Genomic DNA, 23,960 nt, shown 5'->3' with positions numbered 1-23,960 from the left:
TCAAAATCTCTTCAAAGCTCGACTGAATTATGTTCGGTGATTTCAAACGGAATGTGTTTGCTTGTCTGACAGATGTTCTCATCTGTTTCTCACGGTCACTTTGGAGATTTTAATGGCTACGAGCGTGACATGTTGAATGAGTTGCCAAACTCTTAGAGGCGTCATACGTCATCTACATTTATTAACTCTTGAACTTGAGTAACTTGGAAGATGTGTCAGTTGAATTCAAGATTGTCGAGCAAATTTGAAATTTTTATCACGCTATAAACTTAGTGTTCTTCGAATAAGTTTCAAAGTTTCTCAACTAGCTTATGAGAATGCTAATTGAGGTGTTCATTAACATTTACATCATACTGATCGCAAGAATGTGTTTTCATCTTAAAACTATTTCTTAAAAACTAACTTCGCGAAAAAGTTCATTAATAGAATATAACATCGGTCTTATTTTAAATAGTGATTATTATTAATAATTTTTTTTCGCGAGAATATTGTATTGCGATTATCTTCAATTATCTAGTTTTATTTTATCATTTTGTTAATAAAAATTTCCGATAAAAGAAAATATTATGTGCAATATATTAATAATATATTAATAATCAACAGCTAAAAATTTAAAAGCATGGCATTTATCTGTTTTTTTTTTTTTTTTTTTTTTTAATAATGGTTATTAATTTTTCTGTTGCGAGATTATTGTGTTGCGATTATCTTCAATTATCTAATTTTATTTTATTATTGTGATTATTAATACAAATTTGTATTACAAGAAAACATTATATGTACGATATTAATAATCAAAAGCTAAAAATTTAAGAGCATGACATCCATCTTCTTTTTAAAATAATGGTTATCATTAATTTTTTTGTTGATTATTGTGTCGCGATTATCTTTAATTATCTAGTTTTATCTTGTTGTTATTGTTATTATAAATTTGCATTACAAATATAGTAAATTAATAATCAGAAGTTAAAAATTTGAGAGGTAAATTTTTTAGGATTAGAAAATGTGGAACTTAAAAATCATGGAAATGAAGAATATCAACGGAAATGGAAGAAGAAGCTCAACTCGCAGGCAAGCGTTCACTACTTGAGGCCCGTTATAGCCGGCACGTGCGGTAAACTGTGCATAACTCGAAACGATTGCGGTAAAGGACGCGTAAAACGCCGTCGGCTGGCCGTCAATTGTCCATCATAACTCTGACGAAACGTGCGGCTTTCGTTTTACGTTGTATTACTTGGCGCGGCTCGCTTTAGAATCGTAACCTGATGACCTGGCGATTTCGTCGCGCCGCAATGACTGACACTTTAATTCCCGGATTAATCACGCGGAGAAATCGATTCGATAGGGCGACGCGGTTCGTGTGATAGTTTTAAGGACTTAGGCTAATTTATTTCCTAGCGTTGCATAGAGTCGCGACGTCACGCGACGCCGCGACCTATAAAGGGAAGCCTAGAATGTTGGCAATTTTTTTCCCTTTGCGGCGACACGTGACACAAACGATGCGTATACAGCTTGTGCTTAAATGCGATGGATAATTTTTTGCTGAAACGTTTCCTCTTCGGCAAAAAGGCGGGTCGATTTAACAGTTTTTGCATATTAAAAAAGGGAGAAAATTTAATTATTTTTTCCTCGAATTTTATATATATATATATACAGGGTGTCCGATAATTCGCGGATTACCCTTTAAGGGAAGGTAGAGGATGTTATTCTGAATAGAAAAGTCCTGTACCATTTTGTGATTTTCTCAATATTTAAGAAAATATTAATTTTAAAAGATCAGCCAACGAAGTGCCGCGAAAAGCTCGTGGCGCGAAAATGCCTCCCATTGTCAATTGATACTCGGTCCGCGGCGAAGCAATGGGAGGAGCAGTTTGCGAGCATGCTTCGCTATGGCAACCGAAAAATACACACATAATGAAAGATCACATACATAAAACGGAGCACGCATTATGTGTGTATTTCTTTGGTTGCCATAGCGAAGCATGCTCGCAAACTGCCTCCCATTGCTTCGCCGCGACCGAGTATCAATTGACAATGGAGGCATTTTCGCGCCACGAGCTTTCGCGGCACTTCGTTGGCTGATCTTTTAAAATTAATATTTTCTTAAATATTGAGAAAATCACAAAATGGTACAGGACTTTTCTATTCATAATAACATCCTCTACCTTCCCTTAAAAGGTAATCCGCGAATTATCGGACACCCTGTATATACAGAGTGTTCGGCGTCCATCGCATCACCCGTCGTATGCAGGTAGAGTAGATAAAACTGAGGAGAAAAGTCATATATCATTTTTTTCTATAACGCTTAATAAGAGAGTTATTATTGAGTAAAGTCTGGCCAATCATCAGCCGATCTTTAGCCGGGCGCATGTCAGTGAGGCGCTGTAAACAGCTGAGCGCTCACGCACACATGCCAGGCGCGCGGCTCATTGATGTGCGTCTAGCTAAAGATCGGCGATGATTGGCCAGACTTTACTCAATAATAACTCTCTTATTAAGCGTTATAGAAAAAAAATCATACAGGATTTTTCTTCTCAGTTTTATCTGCTTTACCTGCATACGACGGGTGATGGGTATATATATATATATATATATATATATATATATATATATATATATATATATAAATACAGCGGTTTTAAATTTTTTATTAATATGTATCTTTCTTCTTCAGTTGTAAAACATGTTGTTTATCCGAAAAATTGATACGTTTCGCAGGAAGTTTGCTTGCAATGTTATCTCGCGTTTAATCTTTTCAAGTCAAACTACCCTATAGTAGTTTTCTTCACCTACTCAATTTTGCAATTCATATATATCGCTTGCCTTTATACACGCTGTCTAAGGGTTCGCGCGATAATATTGCCACATATATACGATGGCTATTGTCGACTGACAGATGTCCCTTTCTTCCGCTTTGAACTATTTGCACCGAGGGTGACCAAAAGATTCGACACGATTAGATAACGAAGTGTACATCTAATGTCCACCAGGTGTTCGTGGGCTGGAACAAACTACGTCATTGAAATTGACGCGCGATATTCGATTGTGCTCATTGTCAGATCGCGCTGTCAGCGATCGTTTGAGTTGGTCTGTCTACGAGAGAAATGAACAAATAAAAGCTTGAAAAGAGTATATAAAAGAGAAAAACTTTTTACAGAAATACTTACTTGTTACAGAAATTTTTTATACCGAATAGATTTTAAAGTATAATGCCGAAGGTTCGAAGGGAAGTCAATCTCATTTAATTTTAATGCGTAACTGATTATTCAAAGTGAAAAGGGTCGGTCATGGGTCAGACGCTCTTTATTAAGCATGGATCAGCCAATTTAAAACCGACGAGTTTGATATTGATTTTATAATTGTGAAGATATTTTAGTTTATTGGATAGAATACTCTAATCTTTTTTTTTCATTTTTTTTCTTCCACTTATGTTATTATTAAACAAGCACTTGCGAAAGTCCTCGCGATCGAAATGAAAGGGTTGAACAAGCGCGACGAATTTCACATCGTTAACGGATCGCGACCATCGACTGTATAAATTACTACACTCTCTTTCTCTCTTTTCCATGCTCTCTAATTACGAGGCCGGAGGCGGACTCTAACGAGTTCGCAAGCGATGCTCGTGATCGCTTTCATAAAGTCAGTCGACTTTATTCCAAAGGGAATCAAAACGCGCGCGTGTTCGCGTGCTAGAATCATCCAGCCATCTATCTATCTGGTGTCTCATTTCATCCGAGCGACACGACAGTCATGAGGGAAAGTGCATGCTTGTGCTCTCCTTTATGGAACACCCAAGAGCTCCGTTTAACCTATAGATTTCATGATACTCACGTATGAAAACATAACGCGAGTCATCGCGATATATTCATTCATTCAATTATTCACGCTTATATTCTCCTGAGAGACCTGAGGCTATACTTTTAATGCGATGGGAGAGGCGAGGGCTTGGCGAATTTTGTCATAAAATGTCGAGATGTTGGCAGAAATTTATAAGTATTTCTTGAAAAAGCGCGCTGCTTAATTAATCCAAATATTTTTTTAAATTTAAACTTTACTCACTACTTTTTTTTTTTTTTATCGACGAGCTGTTTAGATCTTATATTATAAAAATATAGGACCAAGAAATACAAACGTGTATCTTGCTATTTTTCCATTAAACTATTTTTTTCTGGAACTATCAATTTGCCTCTATGTCATTTTACTCGACGAAGTTTATCTCCGCCGCTCGATGTTGTTTATCTCAGAATGATATTACTGTATACTATTTTCCATTTTCAATAACATTTTCGCAAAAGTGTATCCAGAGAGAAATTCTATCCGTTAGGTGTCTCGACCGATATCGGTCGAGACACCTAACCTAACCTAACTTCTCTCCTTTTCCACGACGAAGATGACGATCTCACTTGTATTTTGACGGCGAAAAATTACTCGGCGAGTCCCAGGAGCGGTATAAGGGCCCTCGAGTATGAAGTAACGAGCGAGGAGCTGCGAAAGAGGCGGGAGGTCGCTGAAAAATTGAACACACGTAGAGTAGAGAAGAAGGGCATAAGTTTTGCGTAGCTTTCGCGCGAGTTGCGTGGGCCTCTTCTATCTCATGTTTTATGTCGAGCCACTTTTACACGTGCAGAGGATACAGTTTCGCTCGTGGGGATCAGACATTGATCCAGGAAAAACTTAAACTTTGCTTTCCCTTCTCCCGCGCATACCAAACACGACTGTTTGTTTCTTATTCCACTTTGCACGCGCGCATATACGTGTTTTGAATGATAAGACCCGTGGTGCGCGTAAATTATTGTTATGAAATAAGTTAAACATAGCATGGAAAAGAAGATATAAATGTCAAGATTTAAATTAAAGATAGGTAAATAAGGTATTACAAATTAGATACTTATATTCTCAATCTGATTAGTTTTTTATTTTAAATTATATTAAACATCAAGCAATTTTTTAAAAATTTCAATACATTTTTGTCCAAATCTTTAGATTTGTTTGAAAAAATTTCACGATCTGTCTTGATCATCGTTTTTCTGAAAATTCAGAAGAGTTTGTCTAAAAATTGAATTCAGACAGCGTTCTATCTGAAAATTCAGATAACGTTCTGTCTGAAAAAATTTAGACAAATGTCTCTGCGAAAAAATTGCAGATTACTTTGTTTGAAGTTTCAGTCAGTTTTTTTACAGTGTAGATGAAAAATACACATAATCACATAATGTTAAATGAGTGCTTATGAGTTTATTATTGATTCACTTATTTAAATAATATAAACTACACATATTTTACATGTTTTTTTTATCTTTAGTTAATTTTGAATTATCTTGGTGTTCATGCTCCACTAACACACGGAAAACTTTGCGTTAATGCATTAAATTCAGTGGAAAAGAATGTTAGGTCTTGCGAGACACGGGCGAACTTACGAGGATGTGACTCTAATAAAGATGGTCACTTTTTATGACCGCTCTTAACCGTCAATCGTAATCTTGCTTGTACAATCGTTCATTTTATACGCTTAGCGATCATTTAATTGCCCTAATGCGGTTTTTACGCGATCGTATTCCGTCATGAAATTATTCTGCTTACGGTTATACGATCCAATTTTCCGCAGGTATTAAGACGAAATTTTTCCTTGTATAAAAAAGCGCCTGTGAAAAATGACAGTTTACTTTAAATTAGCCAAGTGTAAAATTGAGCCAACAGAACAACGAGGAAGCCATTATGAATGCCAGAAGCTGCGAATTTATTAACAAATGAAGAGATTTGACTCTCCGTGATCTCTCTCGACAACTTCACTTTGCAATTTCTTAACCATACCACTTACAGTCTTGTGCTTATCTTCCGATAAAAATTGAACGCGGCACCATCATATATTTTATATTTTTTGGCGAATCCAACATGAAATTTTTACTAAAACGAATATTGATGTGTATATCGATTTTATCTGGCTCTCATTTTTAACTCAGATCGGTCTCGATGCAACGTCCGTTGTAAATAAAAAATCCGGTAGAGTTTCGTTTATTCGTCCCATGTTTCGCATTCCAAATAGATCACCCGCTGCGTGTTAAATAACCAACGATTCTAATAGTTTGGCAAATCTTGCGGCATACCGCCCTCGGCGCATCTCACAACGGAAATCTCGAAAGGCCACAAACCGGGCACGGCCATCGTTTGCGGTCGATACTCTCGAAACACTTTTGGTAGGTGATACTCGAAATTTCGCCGCGAGTACCATTCGGCGACAGCTCGGAAACCAATATTCACGTAGATACCTCTCGAACTCGTGACTCGCCCTTAATTTTGGTTGATATATAGTCAAGACACGATTCCTTTTAGGAGGAAACCAAATTCCTAATTCTGTAATTCGAAGATGAAACGAACGATGATCTATATGAGACAGAAGATGAAATTGATTGAACAAAAACTGGGAAAAATTTTCTAGAAATTTAGACACATTTTTGCCTGAATTTTTAGACCTGGGTGCCTGAAAAAAATTTCTAATTATTAAGTTTTAATCATTTTTGATTATTAATCTTAATCATTAGAGTCGTTTTCTTGAAAGTTCAAAAGAATATGTCTGAAAATTGAAGTGTGTCTGAAAATTCAGACAGTGTATTTGCAACGAAACTGCAGATACTTTGTTTGAAGTTTGAATCGGTTTTTTTTACAGTGAACAAACAATACAAGTGAAGAAATAATTTGTGAGATCAATTCACGACGATTTTATTAAATGTTTGCGAAATTAGTTTCTTCCTGCTTCGTATTCTCTGTAATAAGTTAAGGAAGGATTAAAATTAGAATTTAGTATTCATATTTGTGATTTCCAGTATAAACAATTTTTCAAAAATTCAGACACATTTTTGTCTTAATTTCAGACAAATTTTTTTACAGTGTTAAGCACCTGGAAGTTTGTAGTCAGAGATGACGCGTCTCTGTTTGCGAATGACATTTGATCGAAACTCGAGATGATTAAAGCTCACGTTTCCGGTGTGTTTCAGGGGATGGCGACGTAACGTAGCGGCGGATTACTAGCCGGCTCGAGATGAACACGAACGGAAACGCGGTCGCGCAGGAAGATGGTGCCGGTACCGATTACGGCGGTAACGAGGAGACGGCGGCGCTGCTCGGCAGGCCGCCGCCGCCGCCGGTCGTGGTGGCCGCGGCGTCTCAGGGCAAGCCGGTGCTGACGCGGCAGGATCGAGCAACCTTTCTGGTCGCCTCGCCGCAACTGTCCGTGTCCGGACTCGGCGGCTCCGAGGAGAGCGGCACCAACGAGGATCCGGCGACCAGATCGGTACCGGACATCGAACTTCACTGCCGGCTCGACGGCGAGCCGCAGCCGTCGCCGCCGCCTCCGCCGCAGATTCAGCAACCGCCGCAGCAACAGTCGCAGCTGCAAGCGCAGCCGACGTCCTACAGTACTCGCTCCTCCAGGCAATCGCATCAGTATAGATGTAGATGCGACCGAAGGGACTCCCTCGCGCCCACCTCTGCCCTTCACTTGGCCCGCAGTGTCTCCAGGTAAATTAGAAAAATTGTGCAAATTAGAAACTTGCATATTGCTTCCTCATAATTTTATTTTTATTCTTTATAATATCAGTATTCTTTTTTTAAAACAATTTTAAATTTTATAAAAAATGGACTCTTCCATCAATTCTCATCAAATTCAATACCAATCATTCTTTAATTATATTCTATTTATGTAAAAATATTTAGTCCGATATCTTAAAATTTGTGGAAGTTAGAGCATCGTCCTTTTTGTGCACGTACACACATACGGATATTTTGTAAAAATATATTTTTTTCGACGTTTTAGAACATTCTGAACATATTGGCATCAAAATTTGAAAACAATTTTTTTCACAAAAACAAAGCTTTTCACAAAAAGAAATGCAGGATATCTGGAAAAATATATGGAACTTTTAGCGAATTTTTTTTTGTATCTAAATAAATCAAGAAATTTTTATGGAATTTTATTGGGAGTTAGGGAATTTAAAAATTTTTTTTTTAATAATTTTATTCTTATATTGTAAATGGTCAGCAAGCCAAGTAAATTATATTTAAAATATATTAAAAATATATATTATATATTATATTTATAATATATTTGTTTGTTTATAGATATTTAATATTTTAACAAAATATTGAATATCTAGTACATATTATTTATTTTAATTTTTAATGATAAAAAATGAAAATATTGTGCAAGTTAAAAAGTTTTATCTTAACAAAAGCTATTCAGGTTTTTTTTTCAATATATCTAGCATTTGAAACTTAAATAGCTTTGTGTTTTTTTTTCGTATGAGTGAAAAGCATAAAAAAACGTGGACAATAGAAAAACTTATTTTAGGAAATTGCACCAAAAATTTCTTAAACTATTCTATTTATCAGGAATTTTTAGGGAATTTTTTTACAAGATTTGAGTAGGCGTTCTAGATAAAGAAAAAAGATGATACAATTTTCATTAAAAGAAATGAGTAAATAAAGGAGAAATGAAGTAAATACGCCGTTTTATTTGCTATAAAGGAAAAGAAATGAAAGACGGACTACAGAGAGAAGTAAAATATAATACGAGGTTGAACATCAGAACAAAATAATATCAAGAATCGTATATAAGGGCCCTGGCACACAAAGTAACTTAAGCAGTAAGACTTAAGAATTCCATCCATACAGAATTTTCAGCGCTGCTTACGTTTCAATATGGCTGCCTTACTGCTCGACTGATTGGTCAATTCGCTTACGTCTTAAGTTTTACTGCTTCAAGTTTTTTTTGTGTGTCATTGTCCTAATATCATATTCTGATAGTCTTCAGACTGTTCAGTTTATCTTCCCAATATTACTAATGCTAAATGTATAATAATTTCCTATGCATAAATGTTCCGAAATTTGATTGTACCTTACTTAACCTGTACTTGAAGGAAATGGTAGTATGCTAATGATAGATATATACATAGAAAAATATGTTTTATACATATGTGATTATTAGTATGACAGCAGCATTTACTTTTTATAAGGAAATCGCTGCGCGATGTATATTAATATGCATACAAATTACATATGAATAGCTATTTCGAGAATGAAAAATAATGAGCGCTTTGTAATTTTATATATTAACTACATATGTTTTATATACGTATAGTTGACAAAAAACTAAATTGGAAATATAAAATATAAACGCAATCGGTTTAAAATGAAGAATATTAAAATATTACAGCGAACAGTCGATTACGAACCGCTACATTTTTCATTTCTGTGAAATAGCAGAATAAAATTTTTAAAATCAAGCGTTAGTTGTTTAAAATGGAAAATGATCATTATAACTCTTTTGTATTCATTGTGCTAAAGGAAAAAAAATAAGACGTATATATTTATATATACAGAGTGTCCGATAATTCGCGGATTACCTTTTAAGGGAAGGTAGAGGATGTTATTATGAATAGAAAAGTCCTGTACCATTTTGTGATTTTTTCAATATTTAAGAAAATATTAATTTTAAAAGATCAGCCAACGAAGTGCCGCGAAAAGCTCGTGGCGCGAAAATGCCTCCCATTGTCAATTGATACTCGGTCCGCGGCGAAGCAATGGGAGGAGCAGTTTGCGAGCATGCTTCGCTATGGCAACCAAAAGAAATACACACATAATGCGTGCTCCGTTTTATGTATGTGATCTTTTCATTATGTGTGTATTTTTTTCGGTTGCCATAGCGAAGCATGCTCGCAAACTGCTCCTCCCATTGCTTCGCCGCGACCGAGTATCAATTGACAGTGGAGGCATTTTCGCGCCACGAGCTTTCGCGCACTTCGTTAGCTGATCTTTAAAATTAATATTTTCTTAAATATTGAGAAAATCACAAAATGGTACAGGACTTTTCTATTCAGAATAACATCCTCTACCTTCCCTAAAGGGTAATCCGCGAATTATCGGACACCCTATATATATATATATATATATATATATATATATATATATATATATTACATTGTTTATATTTACACTGTATAGAGTTAATGCAGAAAAACTTAGCTCGTGTTAGAAAAAAGAAACGGCAGTTGTGTAAGTTTAAGCATGCGTACGAAGTTTTGTCTCGTAATTGGCAAAGTTTAACTACTAGTCGACTACGCTTGTAAACTTGCGATTTGATATAATAAAATTGGAGCGAATAGTTGCGGACAGAGTTCTCGATTGGAGACGAACACGAAATAAAAATTTGCTTCGCGATTTTCTCATGTCAATTGTTATTTTATTTCTTTCTTTTTTTAATGCCAATAGTGTAGATTATTTCTATTTATTTATCCGATCTGTACGTCACTCTCGGAACGATAATCTTCCGAATGTCATATAAAAGATTTACAATATTTTTATTGAATGCATCTTGTTCTCCGAACATATCAAGCTTCGCAATAAAAATGTTGGCACGATTATGATAAATACGGCCCCCTATTTGAAGGGTCGTTTCTAAAGGCATTTTTGACGAACACGAGAAAAATAGTAAAAAAATTTTTGCTCAATAGTTTTCAAGATATGCAATTTAAAAATTTCACAGTTTTAATGCTTTTTCTGTTATAAAATAAGGAAAAATAAAGTTTGTTTACGTTGCATTTGTGTAAAGCAGATGTGAAAAAAGGGTCTGTTTACATTTCCAAGGACGAAACTCCTTAGGCTTTTTCACTTTCCGTACAAATCGAGATTCAACTCAAATCTTTGTATTGATAAGTGTTGTTTATATAATATTTTGGTAAATATAAAGTAAAAAATTGTGAAATTCATGTGGAATCTCATTTCGCATTAAAAAGTATATGCATGGAGGCAGTATGTCCCCCCCCCCCACGAGGGGGCTCCACTATCAAAAAACTGGACACATTTGCGTTGAACTTCGCTTTGGAAAGTCGTAAATCTTCATTTCGCATTAAAAAATATATGCGTAAAGGCAATATGTCCACTATTAATTAGACACATAGATTAGTATTGAACCTTGCTTTGTGCGAAAAGTGGAAAAACCCAAGGAGGATTTTGTCTCTGGAAATACAACGCAAACAAACGAAGCTTTATTCTTCCTTATTTGTAGCAGAAGGTGCATTAAAACTGTGAACCTTTAAAAATCGCATATCTCGGAAACTATTGATCGGGAATTTCTTTTCCCCGTGTTCCTCGTCAAAAATGCCTTTAGAAAGGACCCTTCAAATAGGGGACCGTAGTTATCGTAATCATCCCAAAATGTTGCTATATTTACGCGAGGAGAAAAATCTTTAGAGCGTGCGATTTAATTTTTCACCACGCGAGAGGTTTTCTGAAATTAAGGGATTTTTATCTGGAAAAAGAGAGGGGAGGAAAAATCTATTCGCGAAATAGCTGGCGAATCGGCCATTTTTATCTAAGTGCGCCCGACAATCCGCCGAGAATCACCGTTCTTTCTCAAAAGAGAAATGCATTGCTCTCAGAAAAATGCGGCATCTCTGTTTCCTTAGACGAGGATCACCACCTAGGCGGAACAGGCTTTCCTCTTGGCTGCTTTAAGGAAATTCCTTGAACTTTTCTCTCCCTCCCCCTCCCCCTCCTTCGCCGCCCCCGTTCTTTTCTCGCGTTTGCTGCCATCGCGAGTTTCTAGGACGATCTCGTGCTATCCCGGCTCAAAAATTTAGCTGCGGAATTTCGCGTCGTCCCGCGACTCGCTTTCGAAGGCTGAAGAAATATACGCTATAGGAATTGTCGAGAAGATAGAAGGAAACGACATATAAAGAAATGTCGTTGCTGAGAATTTCGAATTAAAAATCGCAACGCTGATCTCTCTTTTTACTTTTACAACCTTTCCAACCGCTGTGTTTTAGCTGATTTTTTGTTGATTTCAAAATTTATTGGAAAAACTACAGATTCTCTGCTTATTTTTGTTCTAATTTTTTTGTAAATATTGAAATAAAATTGATTAAAGTTATAAATTGAAATTAATGAGCTGATTGAGAGAAAGAGAGACACAATAATAGGTATAATCTTAAATTAAATTAAAATTAATGAGTGAAGGCCAATAATAATTATATTCTTAATGAGCTAAGGCACAGTAATGATTATAATGTGAAGTTAAATTAAAATTAATGAACGCTGAGGCTAATAATAATTAAATAATAATTTTTAAGGTAGAAAAAACATTGAAGATTCGAACATTTAATATAAACTCCAAACAACTTTAATTGCAAATTTATCAAATTTATTTTAAAATTTCCATTTAAAGTTTACATATCCAAGAGCTTTAATAAAACAATTCTTATTCTGAAGGATTTTATCGATTTATAAAACTTCTAACAGATTATACACTGTTGAATGATATTGTATCGTTGCCGATGTAGATATATTGTTGCATTATATTACAATATTCATTTATCAAGAAAGTTACATTTTGTAAACACATCTTTTATGCTTATGACATAGAATATAGTGGAAAGTATATTGAATCATGAATAAAAGATCCATTGTTATCCCAAAAAGCCATTCATAAAGCTAAGAGACTTCAGTTTTCACCTAAGACGCGACGGTGTCTGTCGACTGAGAGATAATCATGAAATGATCATCTCTCAATCGATAGTTCCACCATCTGTCCTGTAAAAGCCGAGGGCTCTTGGCTTAGAATGCTTTTAAACATAGAGAATTCTAATCATATTCTGTACATATTCTGACGACAAAATTGAATTGCTCGTATTCAACCGACGTTCGAAGTTTGCCAGATTCACAGTAATTTCATTAGAAATTTGCATAATTTGGTATTCTAGAAATGACGTACATTATATGTTTTTCTTCATAAATCTGAAATTCTCCAGAATTTAATGAATAGAATGGTTTTATAATAATGTTTGTAAACAACTAAAAAATATAATTTTCCTTAAAATAAAATATAGTTGAAATTAAAATTGAAGTGAGAGACATTTTTCAGATTTAAATTTAGAGAAGTTAATTTGTCTTTACCTATAATTTGAAAATTATTGGTGCGATTGAATATCGAAATAATTGTTATTCCAAATATTATCTGTAGCTGAAAAGTGTGCTTTTGAAATATACATATATATATACATATATATATATATATATATATATATATATATATATATATATATATATATATGCTACCAATTTAGCAGGGCAGCAATTTTCAGTGAAATTAGTCCATGGACGAGTGGCCATGTGCAATATTGAATAACGTATTTGAGACTATCATTTCGACTTTATTTCGACTTTATAGTTCACGGCAGTCATAAAATTGTAACGACTATAAAACGATACGAGAACAGTCGATTACAGCGATATTACATTTCCGAATAAAATTATGAATGATTCAACTTTTCTTTATTTAATGTTTTTTATTGCATCACTCATATTATTCGTATCATATTAAACATAATTACAGTTAAATATTAATTTATGCTTAATATTTTACTTGTAATAAATAAAAAAAAATTTTTCAAATAAAAATATAAATGAGATAACATATGCGATATTAAATTTAGCTACAAGTTGATTAAAAGATATTTAATTTTTTATTTATTATAAGAATAAGGGAAAAATATCAAAAATTGAAATAAAATTTTTTAAAAGCTCAGTAGAAAACGAATTAGATTAATTTTAAAATTAAATTTTTTAATTTTAAAGGACAGTGCAATTTTCAAAGAAGATTCTGCGTGACACAAGATTTAACAGGAAAAAAATGCCTTTTCTTCGAAAGAGAGTTTTCCTAAAAAGAGAATTTTACTAAAAATTAAACATTTCAGTAGTGAAATTAAAATACTCATTCAAAGGATCGTGACTTAGCTCAGGGTGCCTATTTTTTGGAAAAAATATGGAAACACTGAAATTTTCAAAAATTCTTTTTTTTTGTTTATGAAGAAATCAGAGAATTCCCATAGAATTTTATTGGGACTCGGGAAATTTTTTTAAAAACTTCTTTTTTTAATAATTATGTTTTTATATTATAAGCAATAGGCAATTTGCCAATAAGCCAAGTTGTGAATTATATTTTTAAAGTATATTATAAATATATCTATCTCTGTTTATATATTCAATGTCTTAACAAAATACTGAATTTGCAGTACATATTCTTTATTTTAATTTTTAGTGAAAAATGAAAATGTTTTACAAATTAAAAATTTTTATTTCTTAATGAAAGCTATTCAGTTTTTTCAGAGCATTTGTAAATTTAGCAATTGAAACTTAAATGTCTTTGTTTTTTTTTTTGAATGAAAAGCATTAGAAAATGCATGCAATAAAAAAAAACTTAATTTAGGAAATTGTATCAAAAAATCTTTAAAATATTCGCTTTACTTGAAATTTTGAACAAAAATATCTGGATCAGAGAACTTTTTTACAAGATTTGAATAAATATCCTATAACTTTATCTTTCCGGAAACAAAAATTACAAACATAGATTTAATAGAAATAAGGATCAATTTGTCCTTAAATTATAAATTCATAATTAATTATAAATATGTCAATCAAGGCTAAAACGGACGGCCAAATCAAACTTGTAGAACTCGAGGCGAATTTTACGAAAAAAGAAAAGGTGTTGGAAAAGAAATACATTGTAAAAGAAAACTGACTGAAATTTCAGGCAAAGTTTTTTGCAGATTTTTGGACAGAATGCTATCTGAATTTCCAGACACAATCTTCTGAACTTTTAGAAAAACGAGTCTGATGATTAAAACAGATTGTTTGAAACTTCATTTAGGCATCCACATCTGAAAATTCAGATAACAAAATGTGTCTGAATTTGTGGAACATGTTTTACAGTGTAACTAAGAAAGCAATTTACCGTCACTAATGTTCCATTCTTCTTTTTTTTTTTTAATTTTCTTTCGATCGTGTAATGAAACTAGTTACCTTTGATTCTACGTAATGAACGTATTACTTGTTTCTTTTCACTAATTCTTGACAAATTATTTGATGTTGAGCTGGTTATAATCAACAAGTCATGGCGATGTCTTTTCGATTTTTTATTGTTTAGGTGTGTTTTTAAAATGCGCAGGTGTTTTAAATTGTGAATTTCGGAAGACAGCAAATTTTGAGAAAGACTATACAAATTTGTTGCTTCACACAATATTATAAAATAGTACGGTCTTAAAATTTTCAAAAGAGAGAAAACGTAGATTTGATGAATGTCATACTGTAAACAATCTGACTGAAACTTTAGACAAAGCGTCTGCAGCTTTTGCAGACATACTGTCTGAATTTTCAGACAGAATGCTGTCTAAATTTTCAGATACACTTTAATTTTCATTACATTCTTTTGAACTTTCAGAAAAACGACTCTGCTGACAGATATCTTAAGACAGATGTATCTAAAATTTCTTTTAGACATCCAGATCTGAAAATTCAAACAGAATGCTGCCTAAATTCTCAGACAGAATTCTGTCTGAATTTTCAGACACACTCCTTTAAACTTTCAGAAAAACCACTCTGACAGATATCTTAACCAGAAAAACCACTCTGACAGATTGTCTGAAATCTTTCTTCAGACACCTGATCTGAAAATTTAAACAAAAATGAATTTTTAGGAAATTATTTACAGTGTAGGTTTTAAATTCTTTCTCCTCTCGTTGAGAGCGGATGTAACCGGCCCGGTGTTTTCTGTTCGCGAAGGGAAAGCGTGAAGAGCGGCCACCATTGCTGCCCATGTCAGGCGCCGCCGCCGCCGGTGCTGGTCACCACGTCGCCCAACGCGCGCATAATACGGCAGAGCTCGCAGCCGGAGGCGTCCGCGTGCTGTTGCTCCGGCTGTTGCTGCCCGCTGCACTCCGGAGCGGCACCGAGCGCCGCCTCGTTGCGGCAGCTACGCGAGCCGGGTGACGGGATAGCCGGCATCGCCGCGGACTCGCTGCGGATCAATGGCGGGATACGACAATTCCGACAGGTAAGTCGACAATTTCCTAGTTGGTTTCTAGCCTCATCGACGAGACCGAGTCTAGTGACACGCATATGCGCTCTGTTCCTGATGCAAGAATACTTGGTGACCGCACTTGAAGGCGCACTCATTAGGCTCTATAGTTTGGCCAATGATTTAGACGAGAATTTAATAAATTATGAATTTAACACGGGAGAGTATGGGCACGGGCAATTAAAGTTTAAAATCGCGGTGCTGATTTGTTTCATGCAGTGCAATTTTATCTCTTGCAAGTATTTCTTGAAACGTAAATGTCAAATTAATAAAAAAAGGGGTAAACGTGCTTAATTAATCTTGCCGCTATTATGCGATGCTACAATTGGTATTCTTATGTCATGGACAGAGAGCATTACCTGTGCGCGGTACAACACCACTAAACCATCCCTTTATCATTGTCATCCACCACCCCCATGACACTCCCACACATGTGTTTCCATTTACCCGCCCTTCTCTCTCTCGTTTTCCGTTTATTTTCACTTCCAGGTGAGTTTGTGACGGAAGAGGAAGAGAAAAGATTGTATTTAATTGGTAAACGGTTTTGTTGAATGAGAGTCGAGGCGAATCTCGACGGAATATCTCATTGTTACTTAACCATCTCTTTCCGGGAGATAAAAGAATAAAGACATTTTTTGTAACAGATTTTTTTCTAGAGGGTTCTCTAGACTTCCTTTATATTTTTTTATTTGCTTTATTGTAACTCTATTATCTCTTTTTTCTTGATACATGAAAAATTTTACAAGGGAGAGTATACAGGGTAGTCTTATCCGTCCAACCTTTTATTTTGAAAAAAGGTACTAGGACAATGTTTATCATAAAAGCGATATCTGAAATTTCTGATAGTAATCAATTTCATTTTTGGGAAACCCCCGGAAATATTGGAAACCAAGAGCAACTTAAAAATTTTAAATAGCCACATGAGGCAACATGGATATTGTTGGGTCTCAGAAAGAAATAACTTTTGGTTGAAAAAAAATTTAGTATCATTTACTGTTAACGAGAAACTGTTGTTCTATGTTGCCAAATTAAAAATTTGTAAGTCGCTTTCGGTATTTCTGGAGATTAGGTTTCTCAAATGAAAGATCATCATCAGAAACTTCAGATAGGCTTTTATAGTAAATATGTTTACCCCAACTTTCTTTTCAAAATAGAAGAGATAATCTGAAACGCTCTGTATAAATCTAAAGAAATGTAGATAATTTTTGCAAACAGTTTTGGATTTTGTAAAAACTATGGAGCAAGAATAAAAAGAAGATTGCAATTATAACTAGTTTCTCTCTTTCTCTCAAATTCCTTCAGCTTGTCCTCTATCGTCACTTCTTATCCGATTCTTTTCATGCATGCTTTCCATGTACGTGTTTTCATCTTCTTCATTGTTTGTGTCTTCAGTGTCATTGTTTTACTGTCAATTTGTTCAACTCTTTTATCGATGTTACATTCCTATTCGTACGTCATATCTGTGTGTCTTCATTGGCATCGTTTGTATATCGTATGTGTATTGTAACGTTTCTTGTCTTTCTCTCTTATTCGTTTGAATTCGTTTTTCGTCTCCCATGAGAGACAAATCTCTTCCTTTTTTATTCTCCAGCTCATCCCGCATCTCAGCTTTCTTTTCGCTCTCTCGCTAGGGAGATTACCGGTGAAATTGTAAAAGTGTGTGTGCATGAGAGGCGCCGAGGAAGGATATACACAGGTTTTATAGGATCGAAATTTACAGCGTGAGCTTTACGAGAGTGCAAATTGCGTTGCTTTCGTTGCAAAGAAGATCTATGACGACTTTTTCCAGCTTGATCTCATCGTTATCCGTTGAGGGTTGATGGTTTGTCACGGCATGCGATAAAGATGTCGAGCTGAGGTTTCACGTGCCTCATTTCGATTTGTCGAATCTCCCTTTTTTTTATGATTTTCCACGCGGATCTGCGGATTGAAAGATTTGTACGGATGCAGAAAAATCAGTTTGCGGATTTCCAGATTCGAGGAATAAACAATTTTGTTGAGAAAAATTTGTAAAATCGAAGATTTGTAATTTAAAATCCATTGATCCAGAAATCTATTGATTCGATAAAATCAAATATCCAAGGATTTTTCAAGCGGGTGATTTTTTCAATATATTCGGAAAAATGCAAGAATATATCAATTTTTTAACTACACAAGTGCTCATATAGAAAAAGAGAAGCAAGACTTCACGAATTTGCAAATCTCTCCCAAGAATTCAAGATTTTTCGATTCAGGAATCCAATTGATATGCAGTTAACACGATAAGATTAATCGCCGAAGATACAAATCTCTGTGCAAAGTAATCCTTATCAGTGGAGTTTGAATGTCGCCATCTGGCGGAGGGTGGAAAGAACACTGGAGAACCGTTCTTAAGTAGTGTAGCTAGAGGATTATACCGGCGGAGAACAGCAACTGTCGTTTGCTCGACGTTCGATACCTTACCTCGTTGGATTTTTTGCCTCGTTGCCGTAGAATCCTGACGCGAAACAGATGGCAGTCGTTGTAAAAACAATCCTCTTAGAAAGATTCCTGAGTTTGAGTAGTGGCGTCTTAATTCTCTTTACGCGTGCCTTGTAAAATACTCTTTTATAATTTTTTCAACCTATGATACGTAATGGAAAAAGATGGAACGTGATACAATTAAATATTTTTTATCAACAAAAAAAATTTTAGATGTTTCGGTGAAAGTTAAATAAATTTTGGGGAAAGGGAAGTTTTCGGAGTAACATAACATCTTAAGATTCGTGAATTAATTTTCTTTTTAATATCTCTAAATAATTACAAAATTATTATTTATTTTAGTCATCTCTCTTATTAAATATTCATATATAAAAAAATAGCTCGAGTGTAACAAATACACGATTGTACGATTCTTTCTTTTCCGTTAGGGGGCACTCAATGCGTGACAGTCTCGCTCTATTTTTTTCTGGCTACATTCGTAATGTGCTTAATTTCTAGAGTGGAAGTCCTCTCGGACGAGAATGCAAACCGAAATTTCTGTCATCATTAAACGAGATTCACGTCACAAAAAGGGTCCGGAAGGGGAAACGGGGTTGGACAGCGGGTAACATTTCTCTCGACATTGTTAGTTTAATTATGTCTTCTTGGCGCATGAAAACGCGCCTGTGGGGTGAAGGTCCTTTCGCTGGTGAGGCTCCTGTCGGTGTTTTTGGCTATTGGCCAATCAGGGTACATTCTGATGCATGAAACGGAGATTTGTTACGACGAGACCCCTTGACATTTTCCCACGAGTTGGGCAATCGTTGGGAAATACAAAATTGGCCAATCAAAATACAAATGCGACACAGATAATGCATGCTGTATATCTATAAATATATTCTCGATCAATCGATCGCTGTTTCATTTGCTCTGATTTTTCTCTCTTCCTCGAATTCATCACAATACAAAATATTTCTATTTTATTTATTTTTTATTACTATGTATTTATAAATTAACGCATACGTAACATAATTCTCTGAAATTATATTTTGTTCGTGCTAAAACATATAAAATTTCACAAAAATCTCGCAATGTGTTTGTTTTTCCGATTTTTCTGCAAATTATTTCTCATTCTCATCACAAAATGGTTAAGTACAATGCCGAGCAATTTGTTATCGGCAAAATGTCAGGGAGTTTGTGAAATAGCATGTTCGTGTAGCGACACTTCTGCTTTTGCATTTTGATCACGTGTGAATTTGCGATTGCAGCCCGTACGTTTCTCTACGATCCGTGTTTCATATTTTTAATTTATTATGAATTTAGATACACGTGAATAGAGTGCATATTTTCGCGGCTGTGAAAATCGAGATTTCCACTTGAAATCGTATGTTTTTGCTTGAAAACACGATGTCGACGCGATTTTTCGCGACACAGTTTCTTCAATTTCTTCTTTCCTCTCTTGTGTCGTCTTGTTTTACTCTAAAAAATAGTTTACATTGTATCAAATCTAGATATTACATAATTCTTTCTTGCTTATTGTTAGTTGTGCGGAAAAAAAACACCAAACAATCTGTTATTCTGCAACGTGCTCGTATGTATATCGATTATTTCTTTAAAGAACAATAATTATGAAAATTTTATTATATATATATATATAATAATTTCTTAATCATTTACGGGGTGTCTACTCCCTGGAAAAATGTAGAAAACCTGGAATTCCTAGGGATTTTGTTTTTATTATATATCTTGAAATATCAGGGAACTCTCATGGAATTTTATTCAAATTTTATTCAAAGAATTTTTTTTCTCTTTGATCATTTTGTTCTTATATTGCAAACATCGGCAAACTGATTGGCCAATGATTGTGAATTACATGTTTCAAATATATTATAAATATATCTTTCTCTCTTTGATTATATGTTTATTGTTATAGCAAAGAATACTGAATACACAATAGTGAGTACATTTTTTATTGTGATTTTTACAATTAATTATAGAAAGAAAATATTATGCAAATGAAAAGCACTTATCTTACAAAAGTCATTCAGTTCTTTTCAGTACATTTTTAAATTTAATATTTAAAATTCAAGTGATTTATTTTTCCTTTGTATGAATGAAAAACATTAGAAAACGCATGCAAAAAAAAACTTATTTTAAAATATTCTATCTAAAAATTCCCTAATTTTTAACCTAACCTAAAATGTTGAACAAATTATCTGAAAAATCAGACAATTCTCAGGCAACTTTTCAATATGATAATGTTTTTGCAATAAAATAGATTTACTACACACACACACATATATAACTATTGCCAACAAGATTTTATAATAGTTTTTCTAATAGAATATTATATGTACTTTTTTAATACTCGATCGAATGAATATAAAATTATGAACCAATCAGAATTATTTTGTCGCGAGAAAATAGAACACTGATGCCACAACATTTTTTCATATTTTTATTTAAACAAGATTACACATTGAATTATATTTTGTCAAATATGCGAATACAGTATGTTTCTCTGCCTCTTTAAGTAGATTCGTAGATTCTCTAAAATTATTGGTTTAAAATTCAAAGATGACAAGAAACAGTCCCAGGCATGGCATTTGCAGTTTGCAGCGCATACTATCGCATATTACAGCTCTTACGTGTCAGATGTATAATATCGGGCAATTTCCAAGATATTCTATCTCTTGCTTAACGACCGGAGAATATCCTCATAGCGGTTCGAGGCGTGAGATTTTTTCGCTGATCTTGAAACAATCTCGGCACTTTCGCGATTACACTCGCGTGATCACTTTTATTTATTGCTGTTTGTTTAAATCTGCACGCGTATTAGAAATTAGTACATACACATTCGCAAATTACTTTAATTCCTACCGTAAGAGAATTCATACAGATGGAAAAAGATAACAATTTCGTCAAAAAAATTATTTTAAAAATTAATTTTTTTCAACTGACCTCCAAAATTCATCAAATTTTAGATAGCTTACTTTCAATTATAAAAATTGGAATGTATGTGATAAAGTTTCACTTTGAATTAGGAAACTTTAATATAAAATTTTTTTATTTATGAAATTAAACCGCAAAAATCTATTGACGATCTTCTCGAGCGCGCAGAAACTGCGAATTAAGTAGAAAGATAATAAGATAATAAATAAATGAAGCAACGTGGGGGGGGGAGGAGGAGGGAGGGCAGAGTTCATATATTAATCTTCATTAGTCAATTAATTATTAAGTAATTGCGCGAAATGGAGTATATGTAAACGCGATAGGACATTGTTTCAAGAGCTTCGCAGGCAACTTCAGGCATCGCTTTTCTATTTGTCTCAGGGATCCGTTCTCTCTCATTATGTGGGATTAAATAGAGAGGATCCGGGCTGGTGGAGCTTTTTCTCCACGGGGCCCTCGAATTTGAATCTTTCATTGCGTGTTCCGCATATATTAGCTCGCGGAACTTTTAATTTTGCGCCCGTCCCGCAAGGATAATAGCCTGCATTTGCATAAGGATAACTTTCAGCCGTTTCGCGCTCCCAACTATTCCGCGAGATCACCGACCGTGTCCTTAATCGGTGGAAAAATACTGTCGAGATTGTAAAGGGGTGAAGGGGGAGGAGGGGGGAAATAAATTTTGCTTGTATCTTGGCGCGCGTCGCGAGATAATATTGGAATCATAAATTATTTCCCCGATCTCTTATTAATACATAACTCTGTCGCGTTATGTTTGCGCGACTGAATAATAAAAAGCAGGCGGAACGGTAATTAAAAGTCAAACGGCCAATTTATGTATGGAGTTATTTAGTTTATTACATCATCTCTGCTTACATCACAGTTATTTAATCTGAATTGATTTATTTCACGTTGTTAATGAGCCTTCCAAAGTCTTCTCTCTCGCGAAACACATTACTAAGGTTGCACGAGATGTCAAGACTAGTTCTCGATATTCGAGACAAGATCAAGGCAATATTTTTTTTATTTATTAAAAAAAAACTATAATGTATTTTACACTTGTGTGTAAATTGAATGAGAAAAAATCACTATATTAAATAAACGTAAACAATTTTATTTAATAAATAAAAACATTTATATTAATAAATTTCGAAATAATCAATATGATAAACAAAATACACAATATAAAGTTTGACAATATAATTACACAATATAATTATATATTTATATTATTTATAATATTAAAATATAATAAATACATGTTTATATATTTATAATATAATAAATATATGTTTATATATTTATAATATAATAAATATATATTTATATATTTATAATATTTAGATACGCTACGCGCACGTGTGTTTGTAGTGTTTTGGGAAGTAAACGAACGACGTAAATAATAATAATTACCTTTAAATTATTACATATTATAAAGATTATTGTTAAATATTATTTTAAACAATTGTTTAGTATCAGAAAAATTGTTGATAAAATCGAGACAAGACAATACAAGACAAAATTTTGCTATCAAGATTTACTCAACATCAAGACCTGATTTAAGTTTCCAATATCAATACAAAACTACTTCAATATTTCAAAATATCAATGCAAAAATATTTTGAATATTCTTGTCTTGAATCTCGTGCAATCCCCTATACGTTCAAACGAAGAAAATATTAATTCCCCGAGCATTCTTCGGCGCGTAATTTGCAGGCTGTCATTTACTTGCATCCGAGTGGTAAATCGCCATTTTTTTTCTTTTTAAAATCGCTTTGCCATTGCGGCATCCAATCGTGTGAGGGGTGGGGAATAGCGTTGGAATTTGCAATTGCATACTTTGCGCCCTAAGTAATCGCTCGCAGTCTTCTTCAACTTTGTCGATCAACCCCTTCTTCCCTTCCGCTCGTGGAAAAAGTTGTCCGCGATGAAACCGAACTATTTGTCGTCGCGAAGCCGAGTACGCGACCGGTAATTAACGTGACGCGGCTAATTAAGCGGAGAGAAACTTAATCAATGTCTTGGTTCCTTCGCCCCACGGACTCGGTTATTACGCGCATTAATTCCGCGTCCACCGGCAAGGCAGACGTCGGTAAATGGAGAGGAGTCAGCGGTAATTTTTCATCGCTCTCCTCTGAGCGAATATTAATCGCGACAGAGATGGAACGTCTGTAAAATCACTCGCTGCACGAAACGCAGCGGAATTTATTATCCGTTGTTCTCCAATTTAGTTTATCTTTATGCGGAATTTTATTAACTGCTGATTCCTTTACGCTAATTGAACGACGATAATTAAAACATAAATTAAATTACATTGAATTCTGTTGTGTAAAACGAGGATAATACGATGTTGTCTTTGCAGTTCGTTGACGATTCGATTTTGATCAGAAACGTATATAATTGTATGTTGATCTTCGAAATTACGTCCAAAATTGATCCTTTCAGGCAAGAAAAAAAGACTAGAGATCGTGACGAGAAAGTGATCCGATTCCCTCGGAATAAGGGTATCAACCCTTGGGGAGAATTGACAAGACGGTTCCTTGCAAACGTGATCCGATTTTTCATTTGGATGTTTTCGATTATGAAGCAAGGTAATTACAATGATTAATCCTCTCTCGTCTAACATTGTGTCCCTTTTCTTAAAATATTAAAATTTTACAATTTAATATACATA

The 23,960-nt window shown here is 34.3% G+C and overlaps 1 protein-coding gene across 2 annotated transcripts in view; it reads left to right on the top strand.

The window, feature by feature from the left end:
* The window catches only part of LOC126856623 (small conductance calcium-activated potassium channel protein), a 168,508-nt gene that overhangs the window by 48,575 nt on the left and 95,973 nt on the right, over window positions 1-23,960 (top strand). For both annotated transcript variants that reach the window (XM_050605306.1, XM_050605305.1), the window contains exons 2-3: window positions 6,987-7,509; window positions 15,604-15,874. In XM_050605306.1, the coding sequence (XP_050461263.1) occupies window positions 7,031-7,509; window positions 15,604-15,874 (750 nt within the window). In that variant the 5' untranslated portion in view covers window positions 6,987-7,030. The remainder of the gene's footprint in view (window positions 1-6,986; window positions 7,510-15,603; window positions 15,875-23,960) is intronic.

The sequence above is a fragment of the Cataglyphis hispanica genome, chromosome 19 (genome assembly GCF_021464435.1).
Source record: "Cataglyphis hispanica isolate Lineage 1 chromosome 19, ULB_Chis1_1.0, whole genome shotgun sequence".
Classification (NCBI taxonomy): Eukaryota; Metazoa; Arthropoda; class Insecta; order Hymenoptera; family Formicidae; genus Cataglyphis; species Cataglyphis hispanica.
The sequence above is the reverse complement of the archived record's forward strand: the minus strand, read 5'-3'. Positions and strand labels throughout refer to the sequence as shown.